At 48.9% G+C, this 21,384-nt stretch overlaps 1 protein-coding gene across 2 annotated transcripts in view; it reads right to left on the bottom strand.

Moving 5' to 3' along the window:
* Window positions 1-595: 595 nt before the first annotated feature.
* KDM4A (lysine demethylase 4A) overlaps window positions 596-21,384 on the bottom strand; it is a 45,588-nt gene continuing 24,799 nt past the window's right edge. For both annotated transcript variants that reach the window (XM_004740565.3, XM_004740567.3), the window contains exons 12-22: window positions 19,817-19,937; window positions 14,860-15,041; window positions 13,260-13,464; window positions 12,724-12,800; window positions 11,976-12,031; window positions 10,227-10,335; window positions 9,705-9,890; window positions 6,315-6,485; window positions 2,886-3,005; window positions 2,527-2,619; window positions 596-1,859 (exon numbers count right to left, since the gene is read on the bottom strand). In XM_004740565.3, the coding sequence (XP_004740622.2) occupies window positions 1,719-1,859; window positions 2,527-2,619; window positions 2,886-3,005; window positions 6,315-6,485; window positions 9,705-9,890; window positions 10,227-10,335; window positions 11,976-12,031; window positions 12,724-12,800; window positions 13,260-13,464; window positions 14,860-15,041; window positions 19,817-19,937 (1,461 nt within the window). In that variant the 3' untranslated portion in view covers window positions 596-1,718. The remainder of the gene's footprint in view (window positions 1,860-2,526; window positions 2,620-2,885; window positions 3,006-6,314; window positions 6,486-9,704; window positions 9,891-10,226; window positions 10,336-11,975; window positions 12,032-12,723; window positions 12,801-13,259; window positions 13,465-14,859; window positions 15,042-19,816; window positions 19,938-21,384) is intronic.

The following is a 21,384-nucleotide window of genomic DNA, read 5'->3' as shown; positions in this document are numbered from 1 at the left end:
CCATCACTTTAGGACAGCTTCCTGGTCCTGCCTGAGTCTTCTTAAAATACCTGGCCCTGGGGGCACCTGGGTGATTTAACACCTGCCTTGGGTTCAGGTCATGATCCCGGGTCCTGGGATGGAGCCCCGCATTGGGTTCCCTGCTCAGCGGGGAGTCTGCTTCTCCCTTGCCCACTCCCCCTGCATGTATTCCCTCTCACGCTGCCTTTCTGTCAAATAAATAGATATTTAAGGGGCGCCTGGGTGGCTCAGTGGGTTAAGCCGCTGCCTTCGGCTCGGGTCATGATCTCAGGGTCCTGGGATCGAGTCCCGCGTCGGGCTCTCTGCTCAGCGGGGAGCCTGCTTCCCCCCTCTCTCTCTGCCTGCCTCTCCATCTACTTGTGATTTCTCTCTGTCAAATAAATAATAAAAAAAAATCATTAAAAAATAATAATAAATAAAAAAAATAAAAAACCTTAAAATACCTGGCCCTGCTCCAGAATTTATGACTAGATACACCCCCAGCCTGACCCTGGGCCACTCAGGCTCCTTGGGGCAGACACAACCAATCCTCTGCTCAACACATTTTATTGCTAAGGACAAGGTGATGCACCAGTTTTCAAAATAATTTGGTTTATAGCGTTCATACGTAACAAAAAACAGGGAAGTATTATAAATCTGATTCTTGTATACACAGGGTATAGGTGTGAAGCCCTCCAATCCTGGGCCCAGGCAAACAAATTCATGAGGAGCAAAAACCTGTTTAACCCCTTCAGTGTTGCCCTCCATTCCCACCCCCACCCCCAAATCAGCTCCCTCCCACCCCCAGACCAGGGACATGTCTAAACCTGCCCCTGGTCTCCAATGGCCCCAATTCATCTTAACCCTCCCAGCCCCTGCATGATTGCAATTTTCTGTTGACAGAATCACCCACCAGGCTCTGCCTGCTTCCATTGTTAAGAACCCCCTTCAGGGTATTCCCCAGCCATACCCTCTAATACTATGCCACAGAGGCTCTGTGCCTAGCATGAACAGGCACACACCCATGTTACCCCCAGTCTTCTCCTCCAAGACAGGACGGAGAGGAGGCATTAACTCTGTGACACCTCGATACTGCAGCTTTGCCAGCACTCTCTCGAGGCAGTTCCAGGGACAGACAGATGCCACACTCCATCTCCAGCCAACCCCCAAGAGCCTTTACTCAGCTCAACTGAGGGCAGAATTTCACATTTTGTTGCCCTGGACAGGCAAGGAAGAAAGTAAAGGCCAGGGGCTGGCAGAAGCTGGTCCAACCAAACACACACACACACACTCACACACACACGCGCGGGCGCGCACACATACACACACATAAATACAAAAGGGGGAGGGAGTAAGCACCAGCACCTCGGCCTCATTGGTGCAGGTGACTGTTAGGAAGCTAAGTCCTAGGCAACCAGCCCGGCCAGCACAGTCGACCCCACTGTAGACCAGGGCCAGTGCAGCCCCGCATTTCAGTGCTCAGCCCTTCAGCGGGGAGATAGGCGGCTGCTGCCACATGTCCAAGAAAGGCTGTCCTTTCACTACAGCGGAATGCGACGGGGAACGGGGGCGTGAGAGGATGATGGGGTCGGTTATTCCATTCCTTTTCATTTTACAACTTCACTTGCAGAGACTTCAGAGTTCCAAGTGTCTGCTGTGCTGTGGAACCCCAGTGCTGTCGCCTTGATGGCTGGGCACCTGCTGGCCCCCAGAAGCACCTACTCCATGATGGCTCGGTATAGTGCAGGCTCGATGTAATCCTCCCGGTATCTTGAGTTGATCACTCGTTGCCGTTTCTTTTCCTGCTTAACCTCCTTCTCCGTGAAAATCTCATTGAAGCGCATGTCGGAGGCTACAGACTACAGAAGAATAAGCAAGCCAAATGAGTACTCTGTAGCCAACCACCCAGAGGAAAGAACAAAAGGACACCCCCTTGCTTTGTTCGCTCCCTCCCAGACGGGAGCCAAGGGCACACAGAAAGCACACTCACCAGTCAATGGCACACAGAAAGCACACTCACCAGTCAAGGACACATAGAAAACATGCTCACCAGTCATGGCACACAGAAAACACGCTCACCAGTCAAGGGCACACAGAAAGCACACTCACCAGTCAATGGCATACAGAAAACACACTCACCAGTCGAGGACACATAGAAAACATGCTCACCAGTCATGGCACACAGAAAACACGCTCACCAGTCAAGGGTACACAGAAAGTACACTCACCAGTCAAGGGCACATAGAAAACAGGCTCACCAGTCAAGGGTACACAGAAAGCACGCCCACCAGTCAAGGGCACACGGAAGGCACACTTACCAGTCAAGGGCACACAGAAAACATGCTCACCAGTCAAGGGTACACAGAAAGTACACTCACCAGTCAAGGGTACACAGAAAGTACACTAGCCAGTCAAGGGCACACAGAAAACAGGCTCACCAATACAGGGCACATGGAAGGCACACTCGCCAGTCAAGGGCACACAGAAACATGTGCCCAGTCAAGGGCACACAGCAGGCACACTCACCAGTCTGGATTTGACCCTCTTGGGAAGCTCTTCATCCAGCGTGTACACGTCATCTCTCTTAACCACAAGCTGTGAGCCATCCTCAAACTCCACCTACCAAGTAAACAAAGACCTTTGGCTGTGATATCCCTGAATCCCTGGTCCGCTGTGCACAGCGGCAATTTCCTGCCATCACAGGAAGGATCCAGAACACTGAAAAAAGGACTACCAAAATGAAGCCACTTCTGGCAGACAGGACACAGGGCAGCCGCACACTCTGAAAGGGTTACTAACAGGTGAGCTCTCCCTAGAGCTCCCCTCGGAGGAAACACTGAATCAATCAAGTATTCCCCAGCACCCCCAAAAAAACCTTTGGCTACCTGGTACATCTGGATGGGGTGGGAGGCCACAAATTTGGCTCCGTAGACTTGGCCATCTGTCCATCTCACTTGGACCACCTCTCCTTCAGCGGGAGGACCCAACTGGAGACAGTCCTGACTCTGAGGGAACAGTAAGTAAGAAGAGTGAAAGGAAGATCCTTCATCACCATCTACTTAGGGAAGAAGGAACCAGGACAAATTCCTGCTCAGATGTCTGCCCAAGCAAGTCAGGCTCTCGCTGAGCTGAGAGATACAAGTTAAAGAGCTGCCTGCTGAGTCCAAGTCAGCCCCGTATCTCTACTCCCGACGCTCTGAGGTGACAGAAAAGGGCAGCCAGAGTAAGCTTCCAGGAAACTTAATAAACACAGTGCCAAGATCAAGCATTCTTCTCACAATCCTTTAACTGTCCTGCTAAAGATCAGAGGACAGAGCTCTGCCCTGAAGAAATACTAGAATGAGGATTTCAGAGTATAAAAAAACATTAGCCTCTTTCTCTGAGTTGACCTTTGCAGCTATGGTGTAAAAGCACTAACAGGTAAAACTGCTTGTTCCTCAGCACAAGGCAGCGGCTGCGAGCATCAGCAGTTGTTATCGTATTCCTCAACGCTGTGCGCTCATAATTTAGGAGGGAAGGAAAAAAAAAAAAAGGAAAAATTCCTGGTTTCACCTAACAATGTCTCTTGATGAAGCAGAAAAACTTGCTTTGTCAAATTTTAGTCCTTGAGTACATGTGAGCACTCAGAGGCGGACACTTTGACTACCTGCTGAAGAACAATGGTTATCTTGAGGAAAAGTGCCGTGTAACCGACCTGTGAGCTGCTTTTTTCATGGAGCACTGGCTCTATTTGAAAAACTGGCTGACAAACTACGGTTATTCAGACTTGAGTACTGGCAGACATCCTCTTGGAAATGAATGAAATAAGCCTGTCAATTCAAGGAAAAGAAGTCATAGTACTGCCAATAATAAAACTTAAGCTTTTAGAAAAATTAGAACTCCAGGGAAGTTGTATCACCATACTAAGCTTGAAGCTTTGCCAAATTTGAAGTTATTTCTGAGGGGCACCAGGTGGAGCATGCGACTCTTGATCTTGGAGTCGTGGATTCAAGCCCCATGTTGGGTATGGAGATTACTTAAATTCAAATAAATAAATAAATAAAAATTTAAATAAATAAATTTATTTCTGAGCAGTTATACTAATAAATGTGGGTTTTGATACTGTATAATAAAAATTTAACATTTAGGGGCGCCTGGGTGGCTCAGGGTTGTTAAAACCTCTGCCTTTGGCTCAAGTCGTGATCCCAGGGTCCTGGGATCGAGCCTCGCATCGGACTCTGCTCAGCAAGGAGCCTGTTGCCTCCAATCTCTCTCTCTCTCTCTGCCTGCCTCTCTGCCTACTTGTGATCTCTGTCAAATATATAAATCAAATCTTAAAAAAAAATTAACATTTGGAAGATCTTCATAGTCTAATGCATGAGTACTTTCTAAATACCCAATGTATGAGGTTACAAAATTAGGGGTAAGTAAAGATTCATTCTCAGTGCAACAAAAGCCAGTGGATTTTAATATAAGTTCACTGACCTACTTTCAGATTCCACCCTGCAACTAACTTTTAAGAAGCCACTCCTCATTGACTTTTGGTGTAGTATCCAAAGAATAATCACAATGGTGTGAAAGGTGATTAAAACACTCCTCCCCCGTGAGGCTGAATTTTCTTCATATATTTTAACCAAAACAATACATTACAACGGAATGAATGAAGATACATTAAAGAGATTTGCAGAATCTGGGGTGCCTGGCTGGCTCAGCCAGTAGAGCATGTGACTAGATCTCAAGGTCATGAGTTTGAGCCCCATGTTGGGTGTAAAAATTACTTATAAATAAATAAAAATCTTAAAAGAATAAGGAGATTTGCAGAATTGTAGAAAAATGGAATTCCTCCCTCTAATACTGCTTTAAAATGGTTATTTTTCAATTAAAAAACCCAGATTGTTTTAAGATTTTTTTATTTATTTTTAAAAAGATTTTATTTATTTATTTGACAGAGAAAGAGACAGCATAAGCAGAGGGAGCAGCAGAGGCAGAGGGAGAAGCAGGCTCCCCACTGAGCAGGAAGCCCAATGTGGGGCTTGATCCCAGCACGCTGGGATCATGACCTGAGCCGAAGGCAGATGCTTAACCAACTGAGCCACCAAGACACCCCATTAAAAAAAAAAAAATTATTTTAAATTAGTTATCTCCATTTTAATTTCCAATAAACACCAAAAGACATTACCCACAAAAAAAAAAAAAAAAACCTGTGGGGTCCTCAGTAACTTTTAGAAAACAGAGTCCTGAGAGATCACAGATTTGTAAACTAGAGATACCCCCACCAGCTTTTCAGAACTGGTATGAAAAGTGAGATAGACACCTGCCATAAAGCATTTAGTATAGCGCCTGATAGATTAGAAAAGCTTGGTAAGTTACACCTATTCTACTGCCACAGATACTATTAACATCATCTTTACTGTGACTCAAGTCTACCTTGTAACTTATGAATGTGGTTTTAGCAACTAGGTTGCTAATGCAGTATAAAGGTGGGGAATACTAGATTTGCTAAAGGCAGAAGTGGCTTCATCCCTCTACCTTGGTGCTCAGTCTAACATACGAAAAGGCAGAGTAAGGATAAGGGAAACTTGAACTAAGTCCTCAATACTGAGCCAGGAAACCTAGAAGTGTGGGTGTCGGGTGTCAATAACTTAAGCAGGCCAGGGATAGCTCCTAAGTAGTTCCTACTTGGCCCGGAAGTCGTCACCTATAAAGAACCAAACCAAGGGCGCCTGGGTGGCTCAGTGAGTTACGCCTCTGCCTTCAGCTCAGGTCATGATCTCAGGGTCCTGAGATCGAGCCCCACATCGGGATCTCTGCTCGGCAGGGAGCCTGCTTCCCCCTCTCTCTGCCTGCCTCTCTGCCTACTTGTGATTTCTCTGTCAAATAAATAAAAAATAAAATCTTTTAAAAAATAAAAGAACCAAACCAAATTCCATGTCTACTAAGAGGGACCAGACAGGAAAGAGAGTTGGCTAATTCTCCAAAATCACACAGCTACTGATAAGCAAACAAGCTGGTATTGGCCCCCTGCCAATACCACTGCCTGCGCTCTTGCATGGCCTTACAGCCCCTTGGAAGGTTGGCTTAGACTGAAGAAGCAAAATACAAAGTACAGCAGAAAACAAAGATTCCTGTGAGCTTCTAGACGGAACAGGGTAACCCAGCAGCACACAATTTTCTTGGTGAGGAAAGACCAACACAAACGCTCCTTTCTGTTCAGGGAAAGACTGATGAACTTCGGGCCTGGCTAAAGATGGCAAGCAGGCACACAGTCAATCTGTCAGCCAGACCCAGAAACACCCTCAACCCAGACCACCCAAGCAGCTCCTCGCAGTCATTACCACTATGTCCTCGGGATAGAGATTGTCGCTGAAGGAACCATCATCAAAGTTAACTTCATAGAAGGTCTCGGTGGTGAGCCTGACCACCTCACACTGGTAGAAGCGCCCATTCTTGTGCTTGCTAATGACCTTCTGGCCGGCGGTGATGCTCTGCAAGGCCCCCTTGGCACGCTGGGAAAAACAAGAGGCGGAGGTTACTCCCACATCCAGTTGACAGGACTGGAAAATGGGAACCAAGATCAGTTGGTTTTTCTTTCCCAGGGAGAGACGAGCACAGAAATGAAAATGTAAAAAGGACTAAGGGTGGCAGGTGGACCCGGACTTTTCAGATACCCACACCTCTACAGGGATTCTATGAAACACTAGCATCCCGTTCTCCTCCATAAATGCAGCAGCTCCTAAATTCCCGGTCCATACTGTCTTACACCGCCCGCCTAGTTCCCTTACCCCAGACTGTCTCCCAGAAGAAACCTTTGTCACTTCCCTACTGCTGCCAGACACGGACATACTCCCGCACCCACTCCTGCACACAGCTCAGACACAACAGGGTAGACACTCCTCAGGACACCCGAGCCCAGGGCCCCAGACACTGCTCCACGCTCATCTCAGCACGAGCTCTATCCTCAGGGCTACAGCACAACGGTCAAGGTCCCCCAGAGGTCCTCAGCTGCATGTGACCAGGGACTCCCCACTTTAGCCCTGCTGGCTCTTGTTCTGAACTTGCCCTTGATGCAAATGGGATCCCAGAGCATCTGGTGGCATCCTCTCCAACCACTGCCCCCTGAGTTCCCCAAGCACTGTGCTCTGTCACAATGGTGGCCTTGCTGAACCCTCAGCATGTGTACTGAACAGGCCCACAGCTCAATCTTAGCCCTGCGGGGCCCCTTGACCGGAAATGTTGTTCCCCAGTCAGCTGCACACCAGCCCCCTCACATCCCAGTGTCAACCTATGGACACTGTGGCTTACTACGCCTCTTCCACTCCCCTTATCCTGCTATGTTTTCATCCACCACACTCCTCCCCATCAGATACACTGTACGTTTACACGTCTCCCCCAGTCTTTCGACTACATGTAGCAGGACAGGCTCAGTTTTGCCTGGTTCACTGGACACTCCCAGCACCCACATGGGAGCCTGACACGTAAAAGGGGCTCAGTCAGTATTTGAAGGGTGAAAGAGTGAAAGAAGTACTCGACGGTCCCCCCCTTTTCTCACAGCACCAGGAGTCTACAGCTGCCAATTTAAGGATATGGAGAGCCAATGGCAATGCCCAAGTCACTGTCCTGCCTCCATAACCAAACTCCTGCCCCCTGAGCCATGAAGGCTCAGTGCAACCTCACCCACTGCCCCTCCAGTCTCTCCCTCACAAAGACTAGCTTCCCTCTTGCTGAGCTCCTCATCCACCTGATTGTCTCTTGTGCTCAGTGAAAGATATTTATGAAAAAGAATCCAGTCAGCCAGTAAGACCTCTGCCATGATGCCACATGGTAGTGACGGGTTTGCTCCTCCAGACCAGTATCTTGTGTCCTGCACTACCGTGCTCACTGTACTGCTGACAGGCTTTATCGCGGCCTCTCTTATTCAACTCTAACTCCCCCAACTACAGTCCGGCTCCTGACCGCAAGACCCCATGGCGACTCCGCAGCATGGGGCACCGATGAACATGACACCAGAGCTTCCCGCCCCAGACACACAGCCCCCCATCTCTCTCCACCGGCTTTGTCTGTACTTCCTCAGCTACTTTCACTGGCTTCTGCTCTGCCATCTGTTCCTCATATTAGGAATCTCCAGGACCCAGTTTTTAACGGCAACTGGACTGAACTACCCTGTTAAAAACTGGTGAGATCCAAAACTTCACCGTCTTAGTTAAAGCAGCTGCCTGCTGGTGGCTCCATCAGAATTCTCCAGAAATGATCCCAAAGTCAAAGGTCCTACCCTCTTTTTCCCCCCTCTCCCCCTTTCCCTTGGAAGCCCTACTCTGAATTAGTTTTGGTCACAGTTAATAGCATCATTTTTGCACTCTCCCCATCTTTCAGGGAAGTAATTTGAGCCCTTTTCAATTCACACGCCTTCACCCCTTTCCCCATGTCCCCTCTCCAGGATGATCAACAAACCGTTAATTCCACCCATCATAGGACTCCCCAGTGAGATGTGACCCCAAAGCTCTACCTGGTGTGTTCCCACTGCAGACCTCACTCCACTCCCAGACTAACCAGTCTCCCTGTCTCAAATTCTTATTCTTTGGGCCTCTGAATCCACTACCAGAGTAACTGTTATGAAATATGGCTCAAAATCATAATTTTTGAAAAGTTCTCATCTAGCAAAAGAGAACTCAAACTCCCAAGAAGGGCAGTCCAGGGCCTCAACCGCCAGCCCAGCCACATTCCCAGAACGAGTCATACGTGTCTGTTCTCCCACATGTGTTCGCTCTGCTTCTGAGGCCCAAAAGCCCTCCCTCTCACAATTCCTACTTCCTTTTTTTTTTTTTTCTTTTAAAGATTTTAGTTATTTATTTAACAGAGAGAGAGATCACAAGTAGACAGAGAGGCAGGCAGAGAGAGAGGGGGAAGCAGACTCCCTGATGAGCAGAGAGCCTGATGCAGGGCTCGATCCCAGGACCCTGGGATCACGACCCGAGCTGAAGGCAGAGGCTTAACCCCCTGAGAAACACAGGTGCCCCAACTCCTACCTCCGCTGAAGTCCCACTTCAACTGCCACCTTCTACCCAAACCCTCTCATAATTTGTCTAGCTGGGATGACATGTAATTTTCTCCAAGTTTCACTATTTAGAGAAGCACAAAAATCTCTACCGTACGCTCATTAAGGGCTAAGTCCTCTGAGGTCTCTCCTCTAGTTCACACTATCTGCCAAGCCCCCGCTGTGTCCTGGACATAGTGTCAGGGAACAGGAACGCTCCCATTAAGAAGCTAGGGCCCAGGGGCGCCTGGGTGGCTCAGTGGGTTAAGCCTCTGCCTTCAGGTCATGATCTCAGGGTCCTGGGATCGAGTCCTGCATTGGGCTCTCTACTCAGCAGGGAGCCTGCTTCGTCCTCTCTCTCTGCCTGCCTCTCCGCCTACTTGTGATCTTTTTCTGTGTCAAATAAATAAATAAATAAATCTTTAAAAACAAAAAAAAGCAGCAGCAGCTAGGGCTCCTCGAGGAGGAGTGGCAGACAAGTACACAGGTAATCACAAGGACCCAACCACAAGCAGTCTGGTGCCAGGCAGGGAGCAGAGATGAACTGGGGCCACCTCTTTGTCCCTTCCTCACCGGCACTCTCCACGAGGCAGAACACCAGAGAGCACACTTGCCAACACAATTAATGGACAGCCTGCAGAGAAAATGATCCTAGAGACAGGTAAGAGGATTGCAGACCAGCATCCTCCCTCACCTCCAGACTGGGGATCTTGTGCCGAAAGCAGGTAATGAAGACGACAAAAGGCCAGTCGTCGGGCTGCATCACCACCCCCGCAGCCTGGGCGCAGCTCACGTGGAAGGCGGTCGGGCAGCGGCCGTGAGAACACTGCACACAGCAGCCGGCGGTCCTTTTCCTCCGCTTCTTACAGAAGACACATTTCTACAACATAAGGGAGGCAAGCCAGGGACTCCAGGAGCTACCAGTGCTGTCTCCTCTGCCGTTCCCCAGCCCAGATGCACAGAGCCCAATGAGCAACCTTCCTCCCAAAAGAAGAGGACACACACACCTCTTCCAAACTCCCATCTGAACACGTGTGTTCTCATGAAATAGTTTTAACCATACGGTGACTCAGAGCCTCTGACCAAAACCAAGGGTAAAAGAGGAACACTGGGTCACGCGGAGGAAAGGCTGCCCTCAGGACTGTTGTGCTCTCCACCCAGAAACGTGTAAATGGGGCAATGACGGACAGAGTCCCCAAACCCATCTCTTCCTTACCAGTTTGAAGCGGGGCAGGGGAATTTTGCTCACATCCACTGGACTTCTTTCGGCAATGTTGACAAACCTTGCTTCCAAAATTGCCACAGCACAAGACACATGGACCCACCTGCCAAAAGGCAAAGGCTACCTCAGTCACCTCTGGCTCCAAGGCTCTGCGGCCTTCTCATCAAATCTATCAAGAGTCAAGAGCGAGTGGGCCTGCCCACAGTGCTCCGTCCCTGACCCAAGATGGCCTCTTACTTCCACCTGCAAGGTCCCCAGGCCCAGCAAGGTAAGAACCAGGAGTGTCTCCATACTGAGTAAGGGGATGGGTCCCCAGCAAACCGCCCTGGGTTAGCCCAGGGTTGTGCTTCTCACACCACAGATTCATTCCCAGTCTGCTGCAAAATGAGTACAACCAGAGCTAATTGAGTGCGGCAGGTTTCAGGGAGTGAAAACAAATCTGAGAGCTCTATAAAGACTTCTTTTACCACAGAAGCAGGGTGGTAATGTCTCAAAATGTCTCCCCAGGTGCCCTGTCTGCAGTAGCCATAGATCTCCCCTCTAGGCCTTCACCCAAACTCTTTCCCGGGGCTGAGATGACCTCTCCCTCTGCTCCCTTCATCCACAGCACCCTCACTTGTTAAGGTCTGGCCCAGGCCTTACTCTGATAGCTCTGTTCAATGAACCCCCTGGGAGAGTTACTGTTCTGGGCATTCTGAGAAACTGACGTGCACCATGATGAGAGCCCCTGAAACCAGGCCTGGTGGAAACCTACCACACATAGTGGGGCTTCTGTGCAAGAGAGCTAGAGCAGATTGGTTGGGCGCGGCCCCACAAGGGCAGAATCAGGAATATACGAGGAAGGCGGGGGGCTCAAGCAGAGCCACTTCTACTTCAAGTAAGGAAGAACCTGCAATAGTGCTCTCTCACAACTATGAGGAACACGGTGGCCTTAAAAAATGGCAACAAGTGTCTTTAAAGGCGTGGAAGCGGCAAGGAGAAGAGTCGTCTACCTGGAATGGCACGAAGGGTGGGGGAGGCTCTTGCACTGCAGCAGGGCTCCAGTCCCCACGGGACAGGAGCTGGAAGGAGGATACTCACCACTGGCTGCCCACTGTGGGCACACCCCAACTCAGCCAGCTTTTGCAGAGCAAGCCCTTCATCCACCTCATGCTTCTACCTCCGAACACATATGCGGAGACCAGGCACAAAGGCTCAGCTCGGTGAAAGGCTGCTGCCTGCCAGCAACGATGCCCAGACTGTGGATCGTACTCCACATCAGGTGGGCAAGGCTGAGCTCTCCTCCACGTCCCATTCTGCTCCCAAAGGACATGCACCCTCCTTCCGAGAGTAAGTCTAAGCCAGGGTGTGTTGCCTGTGGACAAGTGCTCACAAGCCCCTGGCTATAGCCACCTCTACACCAGCCCCAGCTACGATAAAGTAACTGTCCTCACTTCCGGCCCCTAGAGCCTCTGTATCACCTATGCGAGCTCTCCAAACCTCTGAGTCTGTCTTGGCTCCTTGCAAGGAAGACATCACTTACATCTCCTCCTCAGAGGAGAAGCTAGATTGGAAAGGTCGAAGGCTGCTTGGCTCCCCTGGGCATCCCGTTTTTAAAATCAGTCTTGGCGATGCTATTCCAGCTCCAATGATGTGCTTCCCAAACCCTCCATCAGTCACTGTGACGAACAGCCACTGCCCTCCCAGTGCCTCTCTGCACGCTGCTCCGGAACAGAGCATCAGAGCCACCGCTCAGAAACTCACCTGTCATCATTGGCTCTCTGTAGGGCTCCCCCTCGTAATGAGCACAAACAGCAATCCTGCCAAGAAGGGAGGGGGAGGAAGGGGGGTTACCACCAAGTCATTAATATCCAATCTGCTCTCTCCTTGGCCTCCTTTGGGTAACTGCAGCCACCACATAAGAAAGCGGCTTACCAGCATGTGGGGCCTCGCCTACACAGTCCATGTAAGCAGAACTGCCCTACAGGAAGACAGGGAGACCACCCAGGGCTAAAGTACACCAAGTATTCGCTTGACTCAACATAATCCTCTTCGCTGTTTCTGCTAATAATAACTGGAAGCAGTCACCAAGAACACTCTGCTCAAATTGCAGGCATTACAGGGCTCTGCCTGCCTCCTACATGGGGTACTGCTAGGTTCCGGGGCAGGGGCTGATGACAAGAAAGCTACCAAAAGAACCATGAGCCCCTTTTGATGCCCCAACCCAATAGCAAGATTCTTTGAAGTGGCTTACAACTGGTCCTCAGGAGGACCTCTACGGGGTCTGGACACAATGTAGCTGACACAGCTTCCAGACCCCATTCATGGACCACCACAGATGGGCGGCAGCCACGCTGTCCTGGAGATTTATTCTGACAATCTGCCCTCTTTGCCATCACTGTGTACCAGGCACACTGTGTAGACTGCCAGAGATAGGAAGTCCACATGAAAAAGCCCGGCCCTGAGCAAAGCCAAGGGTCACAGGGAAGATGAAACAGTGTGGAAAACTCACCTCCTCCAGGGCATTAGCTGAACACCGAGAACACATCCAGTCTTCAGAAGCCTTTGCAGGGGGTACCCCGTAACAACCTAACAAGGACATCAAGATGAGCAAATTAAACCCAGAGGCCAGGGTGAGAATGTACACCTGCAACTCCTTTCCATACACTACCAGTGTGAAAGCTACAACCAAATCTTAGAGAAAAACCCCTGAATTCTTGAGTCCGGGACCCAAGGGTTCACCCATACAGCTCCGTGGCCCAAAGTCTTGAAAGAGACTGTGCACTGCCTGGTTTAAACACGTAGGGAGCAGCACAGACTAATCACCTCCTGGTATCTGAGGCCCAGTGAACAGCACAAAGTAGACCCCGAAGTCAGTGCAATTCCAAGTCCATCAGCAGCAAGCTCCCCAACAACACAAGAGCAATCTGCAGTTGAGGGCCTGGGGAGGCCACTGGCAGATTGGAGGGAGGCCAATATGGGGTGAGACCGGCACTGAGGAAGCCCAGGCGCCTGGGTCAGGTCGCAGGCGACAGGCAAGGCACTCACTGGCATGGACGCGGACACTGCACTTCTTGCAGGAAACGAGAAGGCTGGTGCCGTCCTCCTCAAGGTAAGGGGTAGAAAGGTTGATGTCCGTGCTGCAGCCAGTGGAGGTAAAACACATTTCTGGAATCAATGGCTTGGTCCTCTGCTTCTGGACAGCTAGAGCTGAAGTGTTTCCACAGCTCTGACTAAGGCCTCCAAACTCGACCTAAGGAGAGAGAGCAAGTGCATCCCTCAGCGAACACACACCCATGTTCCCAGCTTTCCACCTGCTCTGTCAGCAGAAAGCTGCCTCTCTTACTGGCAGGACTCTGGCTATGGCTCCCGGGTGTACAGCCATTATCCCAGAGCTGCTAATTGAAGTTACCTCTGATGACTCAAATTCAATTTCTCACAGCAGCATCAAACAGAGGCCCCTGGGGATAACTGAGTAAAGGGAGTGAGGTAAGAGGCAACTGGGATTTCCATCTTCCCAAACCAAGTGGTAATAAAACGCACTGAGATGTTAGCAAGGTCGCTCTTGCGGGCTCCCTGATGTGCGGAACCGCATGGCTGAACCCACCCAGGGACAAGACCTGGAGCAGACACTCCTTGTGGACTAGAACAGATGTTCCCCCAGGGCCCACAGCAGCGAGTCACCTGAGCTGCAGCACTGCCACGCGGCTGGACCCCCACCTGGGACTTCCGGATCGGGGTCCCTTCGTAAAGAATGCTATGCCCTCGTACTTCCCTTGGCAAACAGCCTGACTGCCAGGATCTGCCGGCTCTACAACCATTCCAAGGACAGGGCCCTAAATATGTCAACCCGAGGCACAGGCCCCTCCTGAAGCTCTGAGACCCACGCAGTGATGGTCTGCTGACAGCACCACCAGGCCATTTGCCTATCTCACAGGCAGGGGCACATATATTTCTTCAGGTTTGCATTTTTGTCAATGGAAAGGCACAGCCAGCTACTAATCCAAAATATGTCAGTGCGACGTCCCAGTCTTTGGCAAGCGTCAATCTGGGGCCACGCCAGGCTCAGTGCAGCCAGGCCTCCACAACCACCAGAGGACTGCTTCTCCACCTCCCTCCCTGCCCCCCTCCCCCTGGTTCCTTCTGACTATTGCCCGTGTCCACTGTGGCAATGGCAAGAGGAGGACAACACTGCGGATCTGGCAGACTGCAGTAACAAAACGCAGTGCTCCAGACTAGCCAGGACGAAAAACCGCCTGGAAGGAACAAGCACCAACCAGAATGGTAAGAGAAGAACAGATTCCTCTGGAAACACTGTGAATGCCACAGGATGGCTACAGGGCATCCCTCCTAAGCTAAGCCACACACACACACACACACACACACACACCACACACACACACACACACCCCACCCCACCCCACCCCACCCCTGCCCGTGCTCTTCAGCAAACCGTTCTCCAGTGAAAACCCACATTGCTGGACTATCTGCCTGGAGAAGCCTGACCAGGACAGAGATGAGGCAGAGAGCGCTAGAAGAACAGGCTCTCCCAAGACAACCAGTGACAAGCTCTGTGTACCCACAGCTAAACCTGGCTTCCCTCTAGACTGCTGGGCCTGAGTACACAGAGAGGATAAAGGGGGCATACCTGATGGTAGGTCTGAAAGATCATACAGACTGCGCAGTGAGGGGCCTGCTGGGCCATGGTCTCATTGAATTCCTTCTCGGCCTCAAAGTTCGGAGGTCGGTTCTGCCATAGCTGACTCAGGGGCTTGGCCCAGGCCTCTGTCTCCTCAGCCTCCTCCTCCGGGGTCAGCTGTTCGGATGACTCTAGAGCAGGAAGCAGAGAATGGGTCAGCACCAGCCCCGCACATCAGCAGCTCTGCCTAAAGAGACAATGAGCTCACTGGATTCTTGGTCCCAGGTCTGGCCCAAACCTCAGATCCTACTGGTCTGATAAAGGCAAAAGGCAAAGTGATTTCCAAAAGACTCCTTCAATACTCAGAAGATACTGCAGACAGTCCTGCCTGTGCCGCCTCCTCTGGTTAAGCTTTATACCCGAGTTCAGCCCACTCTCCTTTCCCCTGGCAGCTGCCAGCATTCAAATCCTATGCCCAAAAGCAGCACAGTGAGACACAGTCTTGCCAGAAACCATGTTACTTGCTGCCTCCAATATGCCAGCATGTTGAGTCCCTACCTTTTAAGAGTTTCCTCTGTAGTTGCACTGAAGGGAAATAAGGAACAAAAATAACAAAGAAACGGCAAGGCTTCCAAGTTTTTATACCATGTGCCTTGGTCAGAACTTTCCAGCTCCCTCAGGAAAGATCTGTGGGGTCTCTGCCTTTTCTGGACAGGGATCCCCAACCATCCTGGCTCTGCTTGGAGGATGAGAGTAGACTGCAACCAAGACAAACCCTCTTTCCTAGCCAAAGGATGTAGCACTTTGAGTCTAGACCAAAGCCTAGCACACAATGGCCCACAGGACAAATGCGATCCACTTGGGGAACTAAGAATTATTTTTCTATCTTTAACAGATTAAGGGAAAGAAACTAAGAAGAGTATGTGACAGAAGGAAAAAAGCCTGAAATATTTACTATGTGGTCTTTCCCAGACCTCTAGTCTGTTTCTCTTCATTGCCCTAGCCAGCAGAGCATGAGATTCAGCGGGCCTCAGCACTGCCTGAGGAAGGAAGAGGAAGAGACACACTGCTGAACAGAAAACAAAAAACTGTGCTCGTAAAACAAGATGGAAGGGATAAAAGTGCACACTTTACAGTTCCCCTTAAATCAGTGAGATGGGCAGAGCCCACCAGATTCCAACAGAAGCAAGGTCAAGGAGGTAGGAAAACACAGTAACTCTAAAATTATGGGTCAATGAAGACCATCTTTGGTAAAAAGAACCACAAATATTGAAATAAACTAATCCACAGTGTTTCTCCAGATGCTCCCCCAAGTGAGGCCAAGTACAAGAGGTTACATTTGGGATGTCCTTCTTTGGCAAATGAGTCCAAAAAAAGGTCGAAGTAGGCAGCACCTGACATGAGACCAGCTCTGTGCCAGCCACACCACGGGACGACCTCCATGGGATCACTGTATCATACTATGTGCGGACATTTGGAATCCCCAGCTACAACCCCTGCAGTGATCCCACTGCTTCCAAGATAGAATCACTCTGAAGAGGCCCTGTACAGCTCTATGCAGAGCAGCCCAAGGAACACTCTGGTACACACCTGCACTAGCTGCCCATTTCCTTGTTCATTTCTGGCAACTCCAGCTCAGTGTACAAAGTTACCCACTGGGCCTTCAGAGTCATGTTGACTCTAATGAGACCTGATGGGCGCCATGTGTACGACCTCAGGGAAGTACACTGTAACGTCGTGAGGCCATTACAGACAACTAAAATCAGCCCCTATGAGTCCCATCGACCAGCCCCAGCCAGCAACCACAGTGCCGAAACCAAAGCAGGTATTTTCCTTACCCTGGCCAAAACAGAGTGACCAAGATAGAATAGAAGAAACAGAAACAGCCTCCCAATCACAAGAGAAAAACTAACAGTGACGTGCTCTGTTTTTTGTTTTTTGTTTTTTTGTTTTTTATTTACTTAGTTGACAGATCACAAGCAGGCAGAGGCAGACAGAGAGAGGTGTGGGGGGAAGCAGCTCCCTGCTGGGCAGAGAGCCCGATGTGGGGCTCGATCCCAGGACCCTGAGATCATGACCCGAGCCGAAGGCAGAGACTTAACCCATTGAGCCACCCAGGCGCCCCATCGTGCTCTGTTTACAAAACCACGGTGGCCAAAAATCACCCCACTTAGATGTTAAATGAAACTTGCAGGAATTTTACAGTTTACACATACAAAACATCACTGAGATGTGCAAATAAGACATACGTATGTATTTCATGAGTATTTATGCCTCCATTAAAAAAAAAATTGGGTAAGGGGTGTGGGACACATGCTAGACTAAGAGAAACTAAAGAAACAAAGCTTTGTGATGGGATTGGGAGGGAGACAAACCATAAGAGACTCTTAATCTCACAAAACAAACTGAGGGTTGCAGGGGGGCAGGGGGTTTAGGGAGAGGGTGGCTGGGTGATTGACACTGGGGAAAGTATGTGCTATGGTGAGTGCTGTGAAGTGTGTAAACCTGGCGATTCACAGACCTGTACCCCTGGGGCTAATAATACTACTTTATATGCTAATAAAAAAATAAAAAATTAAATAAATAAAATCTTTAAAGAAACAAAGCTTTGAAATGGATGACCCTGGTTTGGTTTATACTGGTTTAAAGGGAAAAAGCTATAAAACACATTTTTGGGATAAGGATGGAAAAATTAAAACGGGCTGAAAATGGGAGAAGATGGGAGAATCCACTGCCAGATACGGGAGTTTTCATTCCTCCAACTTCTCCGGACTTGAAACTGATCATAAAGAGCAGGAGGCCATATGTTATGATCTCAACTACATTATTATAAAAAGACAGGGGCGCCTGGGTGGCTCAGTGGGTTAAGCCTCTGCCTTCGGCTCGGGTCATGATCTCAGGGTCCTGGGATCAAGCCCCGCATCGGGCTCTCTGCTTGGCAGGGAGCCTGCTTCCTCTTCTCTCTCTCTCTGCCTGCCTCTCTGCCTACTTGTGATCTCTCTCTGTCAAATAAATAAGTAAAATCTTAAAAAAAAAATTATAAAAAGACATACATGGATACAATCCAGTATTTGACTAGAAAAATCAGGAAAATTAACACACTGAAACATGCAAGTGGTCACCTTTGCACAGTAATTCTGTTCACTTTATAACTTTGTTTTTCCAATGGTCTACACCCTGTATTTAGAGCCTCTACAGCACTGGGGCTGGAAATCCTGAAGCTAGGCTGCTACTATCCGGAGAACCCAAGCCCCATCTGGGCCAGAGCAAGAGCACAGAAGACTTCCTAAGGCTCTGACTCAAGGTCTGGCCTTGGACCTCAAAAGACTTTCCCCACTTACCACAATCCTAACACTGAGGGAAACAGCAGAGGTGGGCGCCAGCATCAGATCAGAAAGAGAACGTGGGGCCTGCTTATGGAGCAGAGAGGCTGGTCAGACTCTGGATCTTCCCAGCCAGCACTGGTGCCAGGAAGGATGGGGCAGGGTAAGAAAGGGCCTAGCATTAGTCAATTTTAACAAGGGACCTGCCAGAGACTCACCCACATACGCTCACATTCCTACAACTCTGAGCTCCAGGCCGCATAAAAGACCACGCTGAGCTGATGCAAAAACCCTGAGCTCCGGCGATAGACGAAGTTCCTAGTTCCACCCCAATGCCTGCCTTTCCCCTTCTGTCTCTGTCACAGGCCCCTCTTTGTGCCTTCCTACCCCAGCCTCTGCCCTCTCCCCGGCAGCCTCACTTACTCCAGGTAAAGGCACCAAACAGACAGTAGCTACACTTGGTCAGCACAGAGTAACACAGTTGTCCCGTGTCAACTACACTTCAAAAAAAAAAAAAAAAGTAAGTTTTATAAAAATTTTTAATATTTATTTGAGAGAAAGCAAGCACAGGGGTTGGGGGCAGAGGGAGAGCAAAAGGAAAGGAACCTCAAGCAGACCCCACTGAGTGCAGGGCCTGGTGCAAGGCTCTATCCTATGACCCCTGAGATCATGATCTGAGCTGAAATCAAGAGTCAGACACTTAACCAACTGAGCCATCCAGGTGCCCCATTCTGAATAATTTTTTTTAAAAAGGTATCAAACACCACTTCTGCTTGGCCCCAAGTCTACATCCTCCACAGACACTTAACAAGGTTTCTAATTCCAACCAAAGCTAGAAGGCAAGGAGGCACTGAACTCAGGTTTCTCCAGTCCCTACCACACTCACAGTCTACACCCAACACCCAAAACCAAATGACTTTGTGCTCAACACCTTCACTATATCCCTCCCCCATCCTTACCACCATCATCCTGCTTCAGACCCTCCCCTGTCTCTCGGAGACCAAGACAAAAGCCCATCTGTTGCCCTCAAAGCCATTCTCAAGAAGCAGTCACTAGGAGCAATCCTTTTAATGTCCGTCTGGCCACTTAAAACCCACTAGAGCAAGGCCTCCCTCTTCAGTCTCCCCCAACCTCACTCTGGCCCCACCCAGCACACCCTGACCTGGCCATTTAAATGAATGGCTCCGTCTGAATCTCTCTTTGCGCACCCTTCTGTGCTGTTTAACATCTCCTTTCTTTGGATCTGTTTACCTGTCAGTTTGCCCCACTACCTTGTGAGCTTTTTGAGGGCATGGACATATCTTAGTTATCTCTGTAGCTACACATTCAGCATTGGGCTTGGCATCTTTGACAGAAGTGCTATCCAGAAAAATCAGCCTGTACTTCCTAATAGAGAAAGAGAAAACCCTGCATGCGATCATCCTGTATTAGACACATTACAAGATACACAGACATACAAAGAAATATGATTATAAATTAAGCATCAAGTGAGATCCTGTCCTCTTTGTGGAGTACCTGGGAGAAGAGCTAAGCCACTGGCCCACCGCTGACACTCAGCTGGGCCTCCCAATGTCCTGTCACTGCGAGTCCTAATGGGGTGAAACACTTTCTTCTTCCTGGTGAGGAGAGAAGACAACACTTACCATCATCACTGACACAATCCTGCAACACAAGTGGGTGATGGCGGGGGAGCTTGCTTAAGGGCTGACGACGGCCCTTGGACTTCTTGTTCTCCTCCAGGGAAAACATGTATTCATCCGCCACCTGGGCAAAACACAAGAAGAAATCAAATTGGTCTTGCCTCCACTTTGGGACATAGCAGAAGTTGGTCTTACAAAGAAAGGCAAGGGAAAGGACAGGCACAGGGAGACACAAAGAAATATAAAGCCAAACAGAACACACCTGGCTTTGGAAAAACCAAAACGACAGTACCGTGCAAACTAATCTAAACTAGGATTATGTAAACATTTTAGGGCAAAATTTGTGCCTTGTAAGTGTGGCTCCTGTTCCTCTCAGAAGCAGCCTGAAACAAATGTACCAAAAATAAATGTACTCTACAGGAATGCCACGCCCCCTCCCTTAAGCTCACAGTCATGAGACTGCATCTCCCAGAGCCCCAGAGAAACCAGGTGCTCCTTTTCTTGGACCAGAAGGGCAGCAGCACCTGTCAGAGAGAGCCAGGCAGCTAGGCCATTGGACTTATAAAGCTAGAGGACATCCGAAGGGGTGAGGAACAGCTGACCCACTAAAGTAAAATAGGCCAGCCTCTCCTGATGGGCTGTCAAGCCCTCAGCTCTAGCTGATACTGTTCATTCCTCAGTTATTCCTCGTGGAAACAGGACAGAGTGCACATCTAAAACTCCAGCCTAGCTACAAAAGCAAAAGTCAATATAATTAGCGCTGTATTTAAATAATGGCAGAGCAAATACAATTAGGTTTAGGATGTACAAGACAGAGTCAGTAATACCACATGACTTTCTTTCCAATCAATGTATTTAAAACTCGGTCATCCTCTCAGAAAAAAAGCACTTGACAAAGTATAATACCCATTCATGATCAAAACCCTCAACAGAGTAAGTTTAGAGGGAACATAACTCAACATAATTAAGGCCATATATGAAAAATCCACAGCTAACATCCTCAGTGGGAAAAAAATAGAGCTTTTCCTCTAAGGTCAAGACAAGGATGTCCAGTCTCCTCACTTTATTCAACAATACCGGAAGTCCTAGCCACAACAATCAGACAAGAAATAAAAGGCACCCAAACTGATAAGGAAGTAGTAAAATTTTTACCACTTACAGATAACACAATACCATATATGGAAAACCCAAGATGCCACCAAAAAACTGCTAGAACTAATAAAGAAATTCAGTAAAGTCGCAGGAGACAAAATCAACCTACAGAAATCTGCATTTCTATATACCAATAATGAAGCAGCAAAAAGAGAAATTAAGAAAACAATCTCCTTTATGACAAAATAATAAGATACCTAGAAATAAACTTAACCAAAGAAGTGACAGACCTGTACCCTGAAAAATAGAAAACAGTGATAAAAAAATAATAAAAATTAAAAAAAAAAAAAACCCACTGATGAAAAAAATTGAAGGCAACACAAAGAAATGGAAAGGCATTCATTCCCTGCTCATGAATTGGAAGAGGAAATACTGTTAAAATGTCTACACTACCCAGAACAATCCTCACATTTGAATGG

The sequence above is a fragment of the Mustela putorius genome, unplaced genomic scaffold (genome assembly GCF_011764305.1).
Source record: "Mustela putorius furo isolate JIRA1106 unplaced genomic scaffold, ASM1176430v1.1 tig00003853_pilon_pilon_pilon, whole genome shotgun sequence".
NCBI classification, from domain to species: Eukaryota; Metazoa; Chordata; class Mammalia; order Carnivora; family Mustelidae; genus Mustela; species Mustela putorius.
This window is presented reverse-complemented; position numbering and strand designations above follow the sequence as displayed.